The 20,479-nt window shown below is 43.1% G+C and overlaps 2 protein-coding genes across 3 annotated transcripts in view; one reads left to right on the top strand and one right to left on the bottom strand.

Annotated features, from left to right (window-relative positions):
• Positions 1-11,125, bottom strand: part of ITPRIP (inositol 1,4,5-trisphosphate receptor interacting protein) — a 48,865-nt gene extending 37,740 nt beyond the window's left edge. The window contains exons 1-2 of one of the 2 annotated variants that reach the window (XR_012693297.1): positions 10,988-11,125; positions 6,910-7,270 (exon numbers count right to left, since the gene is read on the bottom strand). The gene's annotated coding sequence lies outside the window, so the exon portion shown is untranslated. Of the gene's footprint in view, positions 1-6,909; positions 7,271-10,987 lie in introns of those variants that run through there. The other variant, XM_075215739.1, reaches the window with a different exon arrangement.
• Positions 11,126-11,285: 160 nt separating this feature from the next.
• Positions 11,286-20,479, top strand: part of CFAP58 (cilia and flagella associated protein 58) — a 58,728-nt gene continuing 49,534 nt past the window's right edge. The window contains exons 1-4 of the mRNA XM_075215116.1: positions 11,286-11,354; positions 13,319-13,600; positions 18,407-18,555; positions 18,953-19,109. Coding sequence (XP_075071217.1) covers positions 11,346-11,354; positions 13,319-13,600; positions 18,407-18,555; positions 18,953-19,109 — 597 coding nt within the window. The 5' untranslated portion in view covers positions 11,286-11,345. The remainder of the gene's footprint in view (positions 11,355-13,318; positions 13,601-18,406; positions 18,556-18,952; positions 19,110-20,479) is intronic.

Raw genomic sequence — 20,479 nt, 5'->3', positions numbered from 1 at the left:
CCTCCCACCCTTTGTGTCTCTTGAGACACATACGGAAGGTATGTAGCTGGATTTAGGGTGCTACATCGTTTGATGGTGATGTTTGAGGGTGCCATCAGGGCTAGTTCCCACTTTGTGAATCTAGCTGAAGAAACATGTCTGGTTTGGGCTGAATTTAACAGAGCTGATACAGCATGGGGTGTATAGATGGTTGAATTATGTCCTAATACTACATCCTCACTCTTACTTACTAGAAGGGCCGTTGCTGCTACACTTCTAAGACATGTTGGGAGTGACCTTGCCACATTGTCTAATTGTGCACTGTAGTATGCTACCGGTCTGCTAGCGTCACCATGTTTCTGTGTGAGGACACCTGCTGCACAGCCATCAGCTTCTGTACAAAATAGCTCAAAAGGCTTTTCATAATCAGGTATTCCCAATGCAGGTGCTCTTGTCAGACTATCTTTAAGATTAAAGAACGCTTGCTCTGACTCTTCTGTGTGTACGACACGTTCTGGTTTTGAGGAAGAGACTAGCTCCTGCAATGGTAATGCTAGAATAGAAAAACCTGGGATCCAGGACCTACAGTATCCACACATCCCCAAGAAAGTACGAATCTGCTTCTGGCTCTGCGGCAGGGTCATGTGTTGTATGGCCTCAATTCTGTCGGTTGTCAGGTGTCTTAGCCCCTTAGTGAGGCAGTGTCCTAAGTATTTGACCTTAGTCTGACATGGCTGTAATTTATCCTTTGCCACTTTGTGCCCTGTTTGTGAAAGATGAAGCAACAACAATTTAGTATCATGTAAACATGACATAAAAGAATCAGAGCACAACAACAAATCGTCCACATATTGAATTAGAACAGACCCATTGTGGGGTTGAAAGGATTGCAAACAGTCATGTAAGGCTTGGGAGAAAATACTGGGGCTGTCAATGAACCCCTGGGGTAGTCTGGTCCATGTGTATTGCACTCCCCTGTAGGAGAATGCAAAAAGGTATTGGCAGTCAGGGTGAAGAGGGACTGAAAAGAAAGCAGAACATAGATCAATGACAGTAAAATGACTGGCAGACGGTGGAATCTGCATGAGGATGACAGCTGGATTCGGCACTACGGGGAATTGGCTCTCAACAACTTTGTTAATTCCCCTTAAGTCCTGGACTAATCTATAGCCCCTCCCCCCACTCTTCTTCACAGGGAAAATGGGACTATTTGCTGTACTGGTTGTACGAATTAAAATCCCTTGTTGTAACAGCCTCTCAATAACAGGATATACCCCTAGTTCCACCTCTGGTTTTAATGGATACTGTGGGATTTTTGGAGTTATCCTACCACTTTTTAGATTGACCATGACAGGGGCTACGTTTGCCATCAGTCCAGTGTCCTGTCCATCTCTGGTCCATAGGGAACCTGGTATTTCCAGCAACATCCCCTTTACTTGAGATGGACTTTGTTCTATAACAGGAGAGTGTAACATTAACCTTGGAGGGGTGTCCAATATGTCCTGTACCTCATGTGCAACCTTCTCGGGTATATCTAGGAACACACCATCTGAAGTACAGTATATGACACATCCCATTTTACATAACAAGTCTCTCCCTAGCAAGTTAGTAGGAGCTGCTGCAGCCAAGAGAAACGAATGCTTAGTATGCAGAGGCCCGATAGTAACTTCGGCGGGTTTAGTTAGAGGATAATGTAACACTTTTCCCGTCACCCCCATAGCTGGAATAGTTTTGCTGGTCACCTGTAGATTGAAAGGAGAGGTTATCACAGATCGGGCCGCCCCTGTATCTACAAGAAAAGTTTGTTTCCTGCCAGCTATGTCAACTATCATTGTTGGTTCTTCACTCTGACTCTCAGTTAACCTCACTGGCTGTAGACTACAGGTATGACCTGACCCCTAGCGCTGACTAGTGATTTCCCGCGCAGCATTTGCTGCCGTAATATGCGCGGGTAGATGTGAGTCTTCTAGTCTATGTGAATCCTTTCTTGGAGGATATCTATGTGACCCACCCCTATGTGTATTGGGTCTTTCTTTATTACAATCTCTCCTGTAATGTCCTTCCTCGTTACAGTTGAAACACCTGATCACTTTAGGTTTCCTGTTATATGGGTTGTATGCTGGTGGTCGTGTATGCACCCCTTCTAGAGCCTGTATACTTACCGTCATTAACCTATCACTTTTCTCTTCCCTTTTTCTAAAAAGGTTCTTGTCATGCTCCACAGCAGACTCCCTAAGGAAGTCTACCGTGACGCCTCTCCAATTAGGTAATGTGGTTTGTACTCTCGTCTTTAAATTTTCCCTAAGGCCATCCATCAGTACCCCTACAGCTACCTCTCTGTGATGTGGGTCCTCACTTATGTTGGATATCCCAGTAAATCGTGCAATCGCTGTTATAGCTCTAGCAAAGTAATCTGAGGCAGTTTCACTATCTTTTTGTTTAATGGTGAAAATCTTACTCCAATTTACTACTACTGGAAAACAGATGGCTAAGTGTTTGACAATTTGTTCTATATTCCGTTGGTTAATCTCATCAGTCAGGGTGTCATCTTCCTCCAACAAACAATCTCCAATAAATTTTTGTATGTTAGTATTGGGAGGAAGACACGCCCTCAACACTACCCGCCAATCCTTACTGGTTGGTTCATGAGCATTCCCTAAGTCTTTAACAAATTTCTGACATTTAGCTAACTCTTTTCTAGGATCTGGGAATTCAGTCATAATGGAACGTAATTCTGATCTAGTCCAGGGACAATGCATTGTAACATTTCTTAAAGGAACTATACCATCCTTATCTGGTTTCCCATTGGGAACTGATATTGTGCGGACCGGGAACACACCCTCTGGTACACTAACTTCAGGGGACGCTACAGGATTTACAGGCCCTAGATTTAGAACACTTTCACTCCTAGTGATCACGCTACTCTCACCTATCTCAGCCATTTTCTCATACTTGCGCTGAGCCTCTAGTACATTAACAGCATGGGCAATGGCCGAAATCACAGTGGGTTCATCTTCGTTTTCAGATACACTTGATTGAAACTGATTTAAAACAGGGTACAACTTAGTAATTTTTCTATTTTCAGTTTTAACAACGGCTGTACTTACCCCTCCCGCCACATAAGGTGGCGGGGGCGCGCTTGCGCTGAGCTCGCCACGCTTCTCAATGGTTACATCCGCCTTGCGCGCGCTTTTCGCCACGCCTATTTCCGGTTTGCATTCGCTGCTCTGCCACGTGTTACCTTCCATTTGCCACAATTTTAAACAATCATTATGTCTATTTCTCTTTTTCGTTGACTTGATCAACCATATTTTATCTTTTACAGTATTCAGTACCTCTGCATTAAAACTCCCTATTGTTGGGAAAGGCCTATCACAAGCTTTGGTCATCCCGACCCACGTGTCACAATACACAGTTGCATATGCACCATATTTCTTACACATGAGAAACCTCGCTGAACCAATAGGGCCTTCCTTAGGCAGTACACTGACCATCTCTAGCGTATGCTTAGCACCCATGTTGAACAATATACCTTCTACCCGGAACACAGACACACCGCAATGCTCTGTTCCTTCCGGCCAAATGTGAAATACAGACACACCGCAATGCTCTGTTCTTTCCACCTAATAATTTCAACTCTGTTGCTATACTCACCGCTAGAGATCTATAATCCTCGGTGAACGTATTTCCTTTAGCCGCGTTCACTCGCTTTTCTCGCCCCTGGCGAGGATCCCTAATACAGAAATATCACTGTGGGCCCCAAGGGCTATCAGCTCCTCGATACCCTGGCTAAACCACAAAATCTGCTGAGTTTATTATCGCTGGGAGCACAAAGTCGATACAATCAACCTGCCTTTCCAGTATAATTCCTCCTAGCTGCTTCACCAATTCGCACTAACGGTGCGACCGGATCGCACTGCCTACCAATACTAATTATTAGCAAACCTTGCGATCTATTGGTAGCGCTTTGCGAAAACCCAGTTTTCGCATTCGGTATACCTGCCCTGTATACCGTCCTTCAGTTGGGCAATCCGCCTCGTCAGACAGCAACTGAGCACCTCAACAATAAAACAGTGTATCTACGTTACAACATCACACACTATACACCTTTTCTGCGCAGAAAATCAAAAATTCCCAACAATAGTAATAATGTCTCAGAGGCTTTCACAAGTAATTATACTATGCATGTATAATAACTATCAACACGATTGTTTAACCACGTGGCAAGTTTACCGGAAGTTCGCGTACGCACAGCAGGAAGTACACATACGCTAAACAATGCAATACAGTTAAAACGCACAATGACAGAAAAAAGAAACAGTTTTCTCTTTTGTCCCTAGGTTCTAGTTAGCGTGCCCTAGATAATGCAAAACGGACATTCGGTTTCACAACACAGAGTAAAATTCAGGTTTTGAACACAATGCGTTCTTACCCGTTTATGACGCGTCTCCACCCTTTGTTGAGGAACCGAAATCCATTGGTCTTGCGTATCATCGGCAACGAAACCTCCAAAGCTCACGAGCCCCCAAATTGTAATGTGCGTATTGTCGCTAACCAATAACGATTGTCGAACCTCGATTTGTGTTTCCAACGCACAAAGATTTATTCGTAATAAGTGGAAAAAATATGCTCAAGCGATGTAATAGTAAATACAGCCGTTACTTAACGCAGGCGCTCTGGATCCAGTGCAGTCATTCAATCCTGAAGTCTGGGGACAAGAAGTCTGCCCTCTGGATCACAAGCTGCTGCTTATATACACAATCAAGTACAGTAATACAATGAAGATGGTATGGCTTGCATCTATTGGTCCGGGTCTCAGGAATGTCCAAGGGGTCGTCAATCATTGGCTGGTTCATCCTAAGGAATCCAAAGGAGGGGGTCATCTCTGCAGGGGGTATGCTCTGCTCTTCCCGCCAGAATTCCTTGGTCTTAAGTAGTTCATAATTCCCTATCATTCATAACTTGTGCATGCACTCTGCGATTCCCTCGCAGAGCGCACCAAACAATAGGATATGTAACAAGGTTCATTATGATACCACTCATGATGTTATTCCTTTAACCCGTTCTGTGTATTTCACTAATATGCATGTAGCTTTGATATAACATATAAATACTACTATATTTCGACATAACAGACTATGTGTTGCTACTACCAATAATGTGTACTATTTTATAAGTATGCGTGTTTGTGCGAATGTATGGTAAAAGACCAATTACTGTTGCTGCCACGTGTAGTGGATGCGTACGCCCTTTCACGCCGTAGCGTGCCCTTGTACGTCATAGCGTACCGTACGCATCTTTTCAGACAAAGACAACCAAGTTTGCTAGACTTTAATTGAAATGACTTTATCCAATTTGCTGACTTCGACACATTGTTTCTGGATGGAAGAACGTGTGAATTTAAAGGCTTGAGCTATTATTATTATTATTATCACAAAGGGTCCGCAGCGTCGTACATTACATATACAGAAAACAGATCAAAGGAACAACATGATACAAAAATATATACAAACACAGGTGACAGGGTAAAGCAAATCAGATTATATCTGGGACAGATAGTGAAAGGGAAGGTAGAAATCAGGGAGAAGAAGGCCGAAGCTTAATAAAACAGGGAAAACAGGGCTAGGGAAGCAGGCCAAGAGGTACAGAGGGTGAAGGAACAGTAGAAGGAGCACGCAAGGAAAGAGGGCCCTGCTCATGAGAGCTTACATCCTAAAGCTTTCTGTAAAGCATTGCTTTCTCTCTGTGGATGTTAATACCAATTAAAATTAGAAATATGTTCTAAATAAACAAGTGAAATGCCAGGATAAAAGGTCCATTTTAATAAACTTCAAATGGTGAATGTGTCCCATTCAAAATGACTGCAAATAACATAATAAATACATTATGTGAACTAAAATAAACCTGTGACAGGATGGACCGCCTATGCCACCCTGTCTGTTGTTGCTGGGTACCGGCTGGGCTTACTTTGCCACCGTCCCCTTTCGTTATTCTGAATACGCCCCTCCTGTCGCAGTAGGAGGAGCCTGCTGCCACCACCGAGCTCCTTTATAGTGCCCAGAACCACGTTCCTTCTGGGTAACTGTTACTACTAGTGTACCCCCTTTGCTGGTACACTTGGGCTGGTATCCCAGACCTCTTACTTTGGATCAGGGTGCTGTGGATGGATCCCCCCCTGGCCTATCACACTGACCAGAGCTGCAGGGTAGTGGGCAGAGCGGTGGAACTGGAGAGCTGGGTCCAACCTCAGAAACAGCCGGATAACAGATTAGATTTAGGGTCTAATCTGCAGGTCACAGGATTACAGCAATATTGAAGATGTTGTCAAGCAGGTCTTTGAAGCATAGTGATGTTTATTTGCTCTCACACTGGTTGAAGGTACCAGGTGATCAGGTCAGATGGAACATCAGAATGATACATTTCAGCGTACAAGACAGTGCTTTTTATACTGATTTGGACACAGGCTATTTTTAGAATCAGGATGCAATGTGTTTACACAAACATGGATTTACATGCATTGCAAAGCTAACAATATTTACGCTTCTTTGTGATATCTTAAAACCTTGCTGTGATATCCTGCATCTTACAGTGGACAGCAAGTCTAATTACATCTTCCTATGACCCTCACACATCAAATTAGCATGAGATTAGCATGAGTCCTTTCTTCCAACAATTGCAGAATACACATTTCCTCCAAAGAAAAGAATTCCCCAGGAAAAGTTGTAAATCCCAAACAAGACATTTCCTTAAACCAAGATATACAAAAGGCTTTCAAAACATAGGCTTATTATATCAGATATATCAGAAATAAGGCATTTCCATTAGAAAGGTTAAAACAGATAAAAAAGAATTTTCTCCCCATGGTCTTAGAAATTAAAGATTTCCCTTACCAATAAATATACAATAACAAACATAAGTGCATGTGCAATTATATAAATAAGTGCCCTGCGCTATTTCCTTTAAATAAATTTATACCATAAGTTATTTATAAGTGATCCAGTCACAAAACTAAAAACATTTTTTTAATAAAACTTGATAACCAGCACCTCAAACAGAAAACCTATATAATATCAGCTGTACAAACATTGGTCAGCCTAGATTGAAGGGAATAATTAGATTAAAAGGTTTATAAGTAAGGAGAAGACTTACCTTTTTGTTAGACTTACCTGGTCCAAGGAGAAAGTCCTACTAAGCGCATGCTGGGCACAGTAGTACACTTGTATCCACAACAGTCCCCAGGATCGCCAACACCGCCAATCCCCCACAGGGGCACACCTGTCCTGTTCTCAAGCTGTGAAAATGACATAAAAAGTAATAGTCATGTCCCATACAGACAGTCTGAGCAGACGGGTAACAATGGAATTAAGCCTCAACTGAACAATGGGAATGTTTTACAGAATACTAGTGCCTAATAATAAAACAAAAAGTGTGGGGATTGGGAAACAGGGAAAGGGGATGAGGAGAAGGGGTACGGTGCAGGAGATGAGCGAGTGACAACAGCACAGCCACTAGAGGGCAGTAGAGTAAATGAGAAAAGTGAATGAAAAAATCAAAGTGAAGGAGAGGAAAAGAGGGAGAAAACTGGAGAAAGAGGGAGACGGTGAGACAATGAAAGAGAAAGAAAAGTGAGTAAAAGAGAAAAGAAAATGAAACCTGTAGAGATTTCTTCTTATATCCATGTCTAAATTACAGCAAAGGGATAGGGTGTATTCTTAATATATATATTGGCGTGTATACTCCGTTATTTACTATTAGCCTTTATATTAAAAAGTTGAGCTGCGTTAGAGCATACTTGCCAACTCTCCCGGAATGTCCGGGAGACTCCCTAAATCATTATCAAGTAATGAAAGAGGTGAAAACGTAATTAAAGACGGTGTTGTTCAATCTTAATACTGAGTGACTGGTAAGGTTACCGTGTTAATGTACTGCCATCTAGTGTACAATGGTGTGACTACACTTCTGCAAAGGAAAAACTCTTCATTCACAAAACACTGAAATCAGTGCATGGAAGTATACAGAGGGGACAGTCTATATACAATTGTGGTAGTTTCTGGAAGTTGTGTAAAATTAACCCCTTCACGACACAGGATATTTAAACAGCTTTTTTTGGGACAGAAGTAACTTTTTTATCCTAAGTGCATTTTAAAGGCACGAACACAATTAGGAAATAATGCACTTTTCCATTATGCTTCCCATAGTTATTTGTGACCAATTAGTACAAACCTAGAAAATGATTGCACATATTAATTGTCTAGCTCTCCAGAATATAGGGATATCATATATATGGAGACTATGGAAGGTATGCCAGAGTTAATGTATTTTCATACATACCTTTATTATTTAATGGTTTATTTTTTTATCATATTGATTTATACTTTTTACATTGAATAATATTTATAATAGAATTGTGTATTTGTTACACAGACACAGGGCAGAAAACCCCCAACAGGACCTTAGCACTGGACGATTCCATTACACTTGAAGCCAAGATTGAGCGGATGGCTTTTCATTGTGGGTGTAGAGTACAAGACGTGACAGAATCCAACATACTATAAAGTGGTAATGAGTAAATATAAAGATAGGTTTAGTGAGCAATGTCTGTCCTTTTACAGAATACGGTAATATAAAGTATATCAGAGAATTGCTATCTCATTTTTCTCTTGAAAAAACAAAACAAGAGAAGTAGTACTGTGCAGTGGTTCACACATGCAGAATAAAGACAAATACTGAGAATTATGTCCAGCTTACAGAAGTAAGCCGCGGTGGTGTACGGCTTAATACATATAGGGGCTGATTCATTAAAGATCACGAATGGCGTCACATTGCGTATTTTACTCACAATTACTCTGCGCATGCCTTGAAACCGGACTATACACCAAGGAACACAGAAACTTCCAATTCTTCTTCAAGTGCAAAGGACCCTTACTATAGTCTATGATTTCAGGGGCAGAACGTATGCACGTAGTCAATGTACAGTCAGGGTGTGCCAAGCTACAGTGTACACAGCAGTGTCCGATGCAAGCTCTGGGCATCTCTCAGGTACATGTTTTTCTGTCGTATCCCTTGCACCAACTACAGGTCAGGTGTAAGTGCTGATTAGTGCTGACGGCTGTGTATACAGCTAGAGCATGTATTTGCAATCAGGAGCAACTGTAAAAAAAATTTTTGGGTACAGTAGACATTAAGAACATCTACTTTTTTATGAGGAAAAATAATAATAACAAAATTACACTTTTTTTCATGTTTTGTCATTAATTAGCAGGTGACATTAATTGAATATCATTTTGTGCCTTCTGCTGGGACTTTATATCCCACATATGTATTGTACGTATCCTGTAGTGTCTGTTAGAGCAGAGCGGACCTAGACCCGTATTCATCAACAGACGTATCTTCAGATCTGCTCTTTGTTGAGGTGCGTATCCCCGATGTATGTGCGTTACGTTTGTTTTGCGTTTGTTAATGAATCAAGCCCACAGTATACAATAATAATAATAATGATAATAATAATTAAGCTCAAAAGATCATTTTCTTCCAGTGAATGCCAGTCACAGCGTCCCATGGTGACAATTAGTTCTATTTGACTGCTGGGCTGATCTGAGCCTTGGGACAGGGGGCTATGTCACGGTGGCTATTTCACGAAGCACAAAGCTGCCCGTTCTCTCCCCCCCCTCCCACCTCCCCTCCAAAACCATCACTGCCATGCAGAGCGGCAGTGAACAGCCAACATCATTTTGGCCCCACCCTCTAAATGATTGTCACAATTTTGGCCAATTACAGCAGGAGCCGGGGCTAAGAAGACAAGATATTTGCCTCATTAAGACTCCGCCCCCACCACTTATCTATTGCGGGGGCGAGAAGTGGGAGGTTGCCCTGCTCTCCTGGGAGGTCTCCCAGAAATGCGGGAGTCTCCCAGACATTCCAGGAGAGTAGGCAACTATGCGTTAAAGAAAAGCTGCTAATGAATCTCTAGAGACTGAAGTGTCTTTTACATTTCTGTCTCCATTACTGAAATCATGTTGTCTTACCTGTCAGTCTTTAATTAAATCTTGGTCTCCATGAAAATGGCCACCTCCATAGGCATCAATACATGGACATAGGACACAATTTCTGAACAGTGTCATCATGCCACAGATGGCGAAGCCAACCACGTCTTGTACTGGCTCAGCATCAGGGAGAATGCCAGACTCTTCAGGGAGTGAGGGAGATCACCCCTAGTTCAGAGAGTCTCCCTGACATTCAGGGAGAGTTGGCAAGTATCATCATCATCATTTATTTATATAGCGCCACTAATTCCGCAGCGCTGTACAGAGAACTCACTCACATCAGTCCCTGCCCCACTGGAGCTTACAGTCTACATTCCCTGATATATAGACACACACTCACAAACAGACTGACAGACAGAGAGTATGCTCAAATCAGGACGGCTGGGGGGTATGATTTGTGAATAGCTCCCAACATTCAGAATCCTGCAAGCGGGTCGAAATATACCCGCCATATTATACACAAACTCCGCCCATAAACACCAATATTTGGTCAAAAACACCCACTTTTCCATTATGCCCCACCCCTTTTGTGGGTCACAAATCGGACATCCCACCAAAATAGGGACAGTCGAGAGGTATGACTCATGTCATCAATAGGGATTTTTTTCTTTCTTGTTCTATTTATTCACGCCCCATTATCCAAAGTGATTGGGCCGCCATGCTTCTGCATGGGACACATATTATACGTCAAATAACGTCGCTGCTGCGCTGTGTGGTTAACTCCGTTGTTGCCATAAATTTTACAGTCAAATAAAAATAATGGTCCCACAATACAGCCCCTAGCGGAGCGCCCCCCATACACCAGCCCCCGCGGGCTGCATCACTGCGCACAGTAATATAGGGAGGCGCTAGAGACACCCGTGGGTGGAGCCAGCCCACCCTCTGTGCCCCCTCCACCCCATTATACCAAGAGTAAAAGAAATAAACACAATTTGAAAATAAAATTGAAAATAATAAAATATTACCCAGCAGCCCTCAGTCACCACTTTATCACAGATACAATAAACTCCTGTGTTCTTCTAGCTTCATCTGTCCTGGTCCAAAATTAAGGGCAAACTAAGAAAAAAAATTGGCAAAATCAACAACTGGCGCCGACACCCGAGAGATGCTGAAAGCCGGGAGTCGGGCCACACCCACCTTCAGCGCAGCCGGCGCTTGTGATTGGCTGGCGGTGATCAGGACGAAGGTGGAGCTGCCAGGGCTAAACATGGCCGCCGCAGCTTCCCGCCCGCTCGGCGAACAGGTCTCAGACATTCTGCGCATGCGCCGCCTTAGTTGCTAGGATACGAAAAGGACGCGAATTGGACTCGCAGTGTCGGCAGCATGACTGAGGTGAGACCCGTGGGGGGGACAGTGTAATATGGGGGAGCCCGGGCTGTTTTCTGTATTATTATATATGTCACCCTGGCTGCTGGACGTGTCTATATCCCAGGTAGCTGACCTCCTGTGCTGGACATGCTGGGACTTGTAGTTCCACAGCAGCTGGGCCAGCCAGAAGTTCCCTGATCATCTGGTGGATGGAAAGTGGTGCAGAGTATATCTTATATTGTGGGAAATTATCATTATATGTCATTGCTGTGTTACACAATATGTTCTGTATTATAGTATAAAACACACACATCCATGTGTATATATATATATATATGTTCACCAGAGCTGTAACTGAGAATTCTAGCGCCTGGGGCGAGAAAGACAAATACCGCCCCCCTAGCCCTCAATTTTAACCAAATGAACCTAAAATATTCCTAAATTGCGCCCCCCCTTTTCAGCGCTGCACCCTGGGCGGTCGCCCCTATCTCACAGCCCTAGTTACGGCCCTGATGTTCACAATAGCTTCCATATATTCAACATAGAGAGGGCACTCACCATTTATGCTTCCATTTTCTTTTAATTCAATTCCATATCTCACATTATAAGTCATCGTTTCGGTTCTATACTTGGACCTTTGTCAGGACAGCAACCGCAAAAAAGGAAAGACGTCTATACCACTGAAACGTCAACTTAAAATGATTGTGTAATGTAATTGTATAAGAGGGACCTCACTTGGTTCTGTTAAATTGTGGTGATGATGGCGAACACTTCATCATCATCATCATCATCATTTATTTATTTATATAGCACCACTAATTCCGCAGCGCTGTACAGAGAACTCATTCACATCAGTCCCTGCCACATTGGAGCTTACAGTCTAAATTCCCTAATATAGACACACATTCCCACAGACAGACAGAGTGGGAGACAGGCAGGGAGAGACTAGGGTCAATTTTGATAGCAGCCAATTAACCTATCAGTATGTTTTTGGAGTGTGGGAGGAAACCCACGCAAACACGGGGAGAAAATAGAAACTCCACACAGATAAGGCCATGGTCGGGAATCAAACTCATGACCCCAGTACTGAGAGGCAGAAGTGCTAACCACTAGGCCACTGTGCTGCCCTATAAACAGTTAGACAGACAGTAGAAAAAAATAAAAATTAGGTAACATTTTTGTCAGTTAGTAAAAATATGACAATTTGCTGGTGGTGGTGCAAATCTGCAAATAGTATTCGCCAATATCTGAGTAGAGTTTTGGCAAAATATTTCCATTTTATAAGCTCTATTGCATTATATACTGCACAGTATTTCATTTCTAGATTACTACTATACAAGTAGTGTGTCAGTAAAATTTTGCTTGTTGCAGTAGATTTTTTTAAGGTGGATTTGACAGTGTTTGTGCTCCTTCTCGTATTCAATCTTCACCTCCTGCTTGTCAAGAATGTCATTAATTTGCTCTCAGTCGCTCCCCTGGTGACACATTGAAACTCTGGGTACGCTGCATGAAATGTTGTGTTCACCCTCCACTTCTGTCACTATGGGAGAAATTAAGTGCTATGAACGTTTGCATTAGAGCATGTTTGTCTTTGGCAATATGTAAAACGATCCCTGTGGAGCCTCTTTTGGTAGCGAGAACAGTTGATTATTTATATGAACAGAAAGCAGAGTCCTTTTGTCTATTGAGAGTGTTCTACTGTTTAGTTAAAAGCCATAAGAAAAATATTTTATGAATTGAATGTTAATTTCAATGGTACAGCATTGGGTATCTGAGAATTTTCACAAGGTAGTAATTTTCATGGATGACCTGTTACTGTGTGATTGGTGGATGACAAGGTGAGAAGCCTTCGCTACGCAGTCAGGTATAAACCGAACAACTACCTGTCACCCATCAGCAAATGCTTTTTATTCTCTTTCTAGTTGGAAATTACAGGGACTGTTAAGCAGCCCCATGTTCAGTAATTCCTTCTGCTCTTGTTCTTGCAGGAGAAGGTGGAGAAGAGCGCGACAGAGGAAAATGCCTTTGACGTTCTGGAGAAGGATTTTCAGGAGGTGCTCAACGAGCTCACAGGGGATAAGAGTCTGGAAAAGTTTCGGATCGAATATGAGAAACTTCACGGGGTCCTGAAAAAGTCCTATGAGAATGAAAAGCGTCTCATGGCCAAATGCCGGGAACTGAATGCCGAGATCGTGACTAATTCCACCAAGGTGGCCACAGCTCTGAAGCTCTCTCAGGACGATCAGTCCACCATTGCGTCTTTAAAAAAGGTAAAATGTCCTAACAGACGGCTTCTAAGTTGGGTCTTCATGTTATATATAATTCTATCTACTCTGAAATGTACATGGTCACTCACATTCATCAAATACTGACGTGATAGAAATTGCATAAATCAGTATATTTCACCAGCTTATTATTGTCACATATAAAGATAAAGGCTTCTTATATGGAGGATTAGAATACGCCCTTGTGACATTAGCCTAAGGGTTGGTCTTGCAGTATTTTATTAAATAAATCTCAATTTGACTTAGATATAAGAGATACTGGAACCAAAAGCCGGTCACAGCCGTCCAACATGGCCACACCCACCCGGACCACGTGAGCAGGGCCGGATTAAGGGAATGGAGGGCCCCCATTCCCCCGTGAGGGCCTCCCCCCCCCCCACCCCGGTTACCCACCTGCCACCCGGCCACGCCCCCGCCCTGATCAATAATGCTGCTGAGCTCTGTCAAGGGCCCCCTAGATGTCCGAGGCCCCTGGGCTGTAGCCCAGTTAGACCTCAGGTTAATCCGGCCCTGCACGTGAGGCCTGTGCAGCGTGGTCAGTAGAGGAACCTACACAGAGGTCGATATCGGTCATCTTCTAACTGCATTTACCAACATACCTTATAATCATCCTCAAGGATTTCATCATGTTAGTTTCCAGCCACTAATGCTGCAGTATCCATCCTCCATCAGACTGTAGCAATGTGTCTCCTACACACAGCAGCCATTGTATAGGCTGAGTCATTTCCTGTGAGAATGCAGCTTATGAATTTACCAGGAACCTTGGGGCTGTCACTGCTTCCTAGCGATTTTATAGGCTGCCTTTTTGAGACTTTTCCTACAGCCCCCCTAAATGGCTGCCTCTTTTAGTACCTCACCATTGTCCCTAGTTAAGTTAAGGGCCATGTGAGGAGGTCTGTGGGCCATGTGGTGAGGTCTGGGGTCACGTGATGAGGTTTGGGGCCATGTGAGGAGGTCTGGGGACCATGTGGTGAGATCTAGATGCCATGTGAGGAGGTCTTGGGGCCATGTGAGGAGGTCTGGGGGTATGTGGTGAGGTCTGGGGCCATGTGAGGAGGTCTGGGGTATGTGGTGAGGTCTGGGGCCATGTGGTGAGGTCTGGGGGTGATGTGAGGAGGTCTGGGGGCCATGTGGTGAGATCTAGATGCCATGTGAGGAGATCTGGGGGCCATGTGAGGAGGTCTGGGGGTATGTGGTGAGGTCTGGGGCCATGTGGTGAGGTCTGGGGGTGATGTGAGGAGGTCTGGGGGCCATGTGAGGATGTCTGGGGGCCATGTGGTGAGATCTAGATGCTATGTGAGGAGCTCTAGGGGGCATTTAGAGAGGTTTGGGGAGAATGTTGGCGCATGTGGGGGAGTTTTGCACTACATGTGGGATATGAGGGTTGTGGGGTCTGTCTGTATATTGATGCATTTTGTGGAAAGTGGAGGTCTGAGGTCAGAGTGGCATAGGGTGTAAGTTTGGAACAAGTGAGGGGCATGTGGGGACATTTTGAAAGGTACTAGGTAGTATAACCCATATTTGGCATTTGGCAGTTCTCAAGCTGTTACCTATTTGTGGTTACAGGACCCGCCAGCGTGTCTAGACCAATAACAGCTCGGGTGCATAGGGGGGGGGGGGGGGACGACCCTGTCACAGTAATAATGGGTGGAGAGGACTATTGAAACAAAAGAGGTTGTCCACTTTTTGACCAACCATTGAAATTATGTAAGAAGTACATCAGCAAAACCACAGGTATATATTTAATTGATGCCAAGGCCTTTGGTTGAGCTTACAAAGTGTTTGCATCCATTCTGTTAGTACAGGGACTGGCCTGGCTCCAGCATCAACCTGGTCAGAACCATCACACGGGCCGCGTGGCAGAGATTTCTTCCAGAAAGGGCATGGTGCACCACGTGACCGTCATTTGCCGCTCTTCCTGTCCTCTCGTTTTTAGCAATCACCCTGGGCCCCCACCGTTCTCCTCGTGTCTTGATTACCAGCCAACAATCTGTTGTATTTGGCGATTGAAGTCTTTTATCCTTCCTAACATTTCACTTTGGGCCCCACAACTAATTACACTGCAGGTTTGTGTATTAAAAACCCATCCTATATCGCCAGCCGGAGACGTCATTTTTATTGTGCAGGAAACCCATTAACTTGTTACTTTGAAAATGAAATTGCATTTTCCCCCACTCTGTAATTCTATGTAAAGCCCTCAATGCAAAACCATCTGATAAGGACATGATGCAGGTGATTTGAATGTTAATTTGAATATCTTCGTCTTCCTCGTCCTCTTTACAGAGTGTGTAATGAAATCCACATTACAGGAAAGGAAACACGTTGATCAGGTTTATTTCACCTAATGAGCTCTCTGCAGCTTCAAATGACACCGGTTTCCTAATTTTTATGATAGTCGGATGTCACAGAATACTAATAGGATAAAATCACAGGTTTATTGGCAGATATCATCGTCCTGCTGCATATTCTGCTCAATGAACATTTCGGGAGTAGTAATTGCAGACCTAATACTATACACTGATACAGCGACAGATGTGATCAGGAGAGATTACAGTCAGAATAGATCACAGGAGGGAATGAGCAGCTGAAGAGCAGGATATGTTCCCCACATTGACTCTATATCTAAATCATGTTCCATACATCTAAAGAACATTTCCAGAATTCGCACATATCTTACACAAGACACTGTAAAAACCTTAATTCATGCCCTTATCATCTCCCGCATGGACTATTGCAATTCCCTCCTTACTGGTCTTCCCCAAAACAGACTCAAACCCCTACAATCTATTTTGCACGCTGCGGCAAGACTGATTTTCCTTGCAAATCGTTATTCCTCTGTTGAATCACTCTGTATGTCTCTACACTGGGTGCCTGTTTTCTACCAAATCCAATATAAAATACTCTTACTAACCTACAAGGCCATCAACAAAGCTGCACCAACATACATCTCCTCTCTTGTCTCAAAATATGTCCCAACTCGGCAACTCCGTTCTGTACAAGATCTGCGTCTCTCATCCACCCTCATTACATCCTCCCATTCCCGGTTACAGGACTTTTTTTGGGCTGCACCCACTCTATGGAATTCTCTCCCTCGCACAATAAGACTCTGGTCTACAAACTTTTAAGCGTTCTCTGGAAACCCACCTCTTCAGACAAGCTTATAATATTCCTCAACCACCCTCTTAACCTCACTACATTACCCTATTACCACCCGTTACACAATTTCACACAAGGCAACTACCCCCCAACCAACATTGTTGTGTGACAGGATCATTTAACTTATGAGTCACTTTTACCTTTGCAGTCTGGCTGGGCTGAAATGCAAAATGTATACTTAACCTCATGTGTCAAACTCCCATTGTCCCATGGATTGTAAGTTTGCGAGCAGGGCCTTCTCACCTCTTTGTCTGTTTTACCCAGTTTGTTTATTAGTTTACTGTGTTTGTCCCCAACTGTAAAGCGCTACGGAATATGTTGGCGCTATATAAATAAATGATTATGATGATGATATATAAATAAGCCAGAAAACATCAGTGGTAGGAAACCTGCTCCTTGATGGATTAAATCTTTCATTAAGTAAAATGGGCAGCCTAGATAGACCAAGTAATTGTAATTTAATTGTTGCTGCATCATAAAAATACATACAAATATTCTGTATATTTAAAGGGTACCAGTCACAGACAGCGGGATCTAATGATATCCATGATAAGTTCGCCTATCAGTTTACTGGGAACCGGCCACGTCACTGAGCTAATTTCCGGGTTGAATAAGCATTCAGGACATTGCGCACTATCAATTCTCTGGGGGGGTATTCGATTGTCGGCGAGTTTGTTTTTTTCCCCGCCGCGTTAGAAAAAAAAAAATCTCCCGTGGGTTTTTGCTGGCAATAGCGACCGTTTTGAGTTAGCGCAGCGGGAATACTCCTGCAATTCAATTGAAAAAGAGGGAACGCGTTAAAAATTGTGTTTGCGAGATTTTAGGGGAGTGAAGGGGAGTTTTAACGCGGTCATATATAACACAAAAAAAAAGGTTTTGCATACATTTCCATACATTAGATTGCATTACACATTGATAATATCTACTTTCTTTAACGTATTTTTTTATTGAACTATTTTTTACCATACAATCATCTATACCATGTCAAAACACATTACTGCATTCATATATGTACCAAAAACATACATAAATATAATTAATTAGTGATTTATTTTTTTTATTTCATTATTTTTTCACAATAAAATCAACGTACACAAGTTAGGCATTAGTGAGAAACAGAAGTTTAACTCTTTTTCCACATTATTACATGATTTTAAATACTTTTCAGAGGTTTTTTATTTTTATCACACCCCAAAGAGGTGCGAGATAAAACAGCATTTTTTTTCCTGTGTAACGCGCCGCGTTAAAAAACAATTGAATAGCTTTTAGCGCGGCTGCCTCTTGCACACCCTATACTTTCAATAGACCTTCTACAGGAGCGCGAGAGGACCGTTTCATCAAAAATAAACGTAGCGTTAAAAATGGAATTGAATTGCGGGTAAAGTTAACCCGCTCGAAAATGATAAAAAACAGCGTTAAAATGACAACGCGGTCAAAAAAAACTCGCTGGCAATTGAATACCCCCCCTCTATGAGCAGTTACATTACTGAAGCCACATTTTGTTCACTATTGGTTCAGCTCAGACGATGGCTTCCTGCACTGTGGATGCAACGAGCCCTTTAAATGAACATTGTATTTTTTCACTATAATTCTTGAGTTTGTTTTACCACTCAGCACATTTATCTGCTATCTTAGGAGATAGAAAAGGCTTGGAAGATGGTGGACACAGCTTACGAAAAGGAACAGCGCGCAAAAGAAACCGTTCATTCTCTAAAGGAAGAAATCAATAATTTGACCGCGCTGGTGGAGCAAGGATCGGGATTATCAGTGGGCCAGGAGCACAGGCAAGGAGATCCTGAGAAATGTCTATATATGTTTTCTATAGATCTCATCTAGATATCTGCGGTCTATAGTGGTCATGTATATGCCGTCCTTAGCAGAGAAATAAAACAATGTCGCCCTTTAAAAGTTCTGCCCTAGGCTTCAGCCCAGTTTGCCTACATGGTAAATACATGGTAAACACAGACTTGTTTATCTTGTAGGTAGACAGGTACGGTGGCTCTCCAGGTGTTGTGGAACTACAAGTCCCAGCATGCCCAGCCAGCTATTGGCTGGCAATGCATGCTGGGACTTGTAGTTGTCTAGGTCTGCACTAGTGTATCGTTGTGTAATAAGGATTATAAAATCTAACATGCTGGTATCTCCTAGTAACGCATACATACATATATTATTTTCATTTAGCTTAAACGATTTACTCAACATTAAGGAGGAACTGAGCAAAGAGAGAGATCAGCTGCTGTCCGAGGTGGTCAAGCTGCGTGAAAGCCTGATGCAAGTGAGCCAGCGGCAGCTGGAGGCAGAGAGGCTGAAGGAAGAGGCTGATCAGAACATTGTCCAGGTGAGGCTCACGGACCAGACCTGAGGCTTCATAAATGTGTTTCATTGTATAAACCTCAGACGGGGCTACAGCTAAGCAGTGCATTGTAGTCCCACCATCCACACACACACTGTACAATGTTATTGAAGACACAACTAAACAAGGGGATGGATGCGTTCTATAGCTAGTTTGGTGATGGAGTCATGTAATATTGATAAGTTGCTGATAGTCACAAAGCATTTCATAAACGTGATGAGAAAGTGCCAGCAATACAGGCTGTATAGTCTATGTGCCCCTCTCCCTGTGTCATGACTGCAGCCCACCCAGCTGACCGTCCCTCATCTATGCCCCCCTCTCCTCTCCGGTCTTTTTATTTCCCTTGTTTGTTCTCCATGTCCACTCTGATGTCCTCCTGTACCTTTGTACTGAACGTGGCCCCCTCCGGTGTTATGTTTATGTCCCCCAATGTAGGGTAGGTAGGGTTACTCCTCAGCCATGTAGATCGTCATCGGTCTGCAGCTCCGTTCAGTATCCTTGGACCAATTATCACTCACAAAGACGGCTGATCAGCAAACTACCGCAGGCACCTTCTTTTTGACATGTTGGTGACGCCTGTGCCGTCGGGCTGTAAATGTCCGTCAGTGAGTGCTAGCTTAGCGCCCACAACCCTCATCAGACTCGGGGCACACGGCTCTCTCTCTGGGTGTGCATGCCCAGTGACCCACAGTATGTTGGATAACAATTTTTCTGAATATGGGGCTTAGTCTTAGATAATGCAGTAGGCACTATGTGCCTGAGTCATTAAGGAGAGCAAAGCATAAGAAAGGAGTTACTTTGCACCTGGGCAAAACCATGTGGAGGGGGAGGTAAATTTAAAATGTGATGGCAGATTTATATTTGGTGTAGAGCATGTCCTAGATCTACATCTTTAAATTGCAATGTAAAATTGAAGCTATCAAGTATTTGTGTCCTACATGAAAAAACAGTCAGTATTTAACTTACGTGCAAAATCATAAACTAATTTGCACCCCTTGCATTGTAACATGGTTTGTCCCGGAGAACATTTACTCCTGTGTTTGCCTTGCTCTCCTTAATGAATCAGGGATAATGTATCATCTATTGTAAATAATAAGGACATTGGAGTGTCCATCATGCCCTCTTACTCCTCTGTAGCAGGCTGCCGTGTTAAGACGGAGGAGTTTCTCTAACAGCAGACACAGAAGGCCTGAGTCATTAAGGAAAGTAAGGCAAAAAAAGGAGTAAGTTTGCTCCTGGACAAACCATGTTACAATGCAAGGGGTGCAAAATAGTTTATTATTTTGCACATAAGCTAAATACTGTCTGTTTTTTCACCTAACACCCAAACACTTGATAGCTTTATTTTTACACTG

This window comes from Mixophyes fleayi, chromosome 6, assembly GCF_038048845.1.
Source record: "Mixophyes fleayi isolate aMixFle1 chromosome 6, aMixFle1.hap1, whole genome shotgun sequence".
Classification (NCBI taxonomy): Eukaryota; Metazoa; Chordata; class Amphibia; order Anura; family Limnodynastidae; genus Mixophyes; species Mixophyes fleayi.
This window is presented reverse-complemented; position numbering and strand designations above follow the sequence as displayed.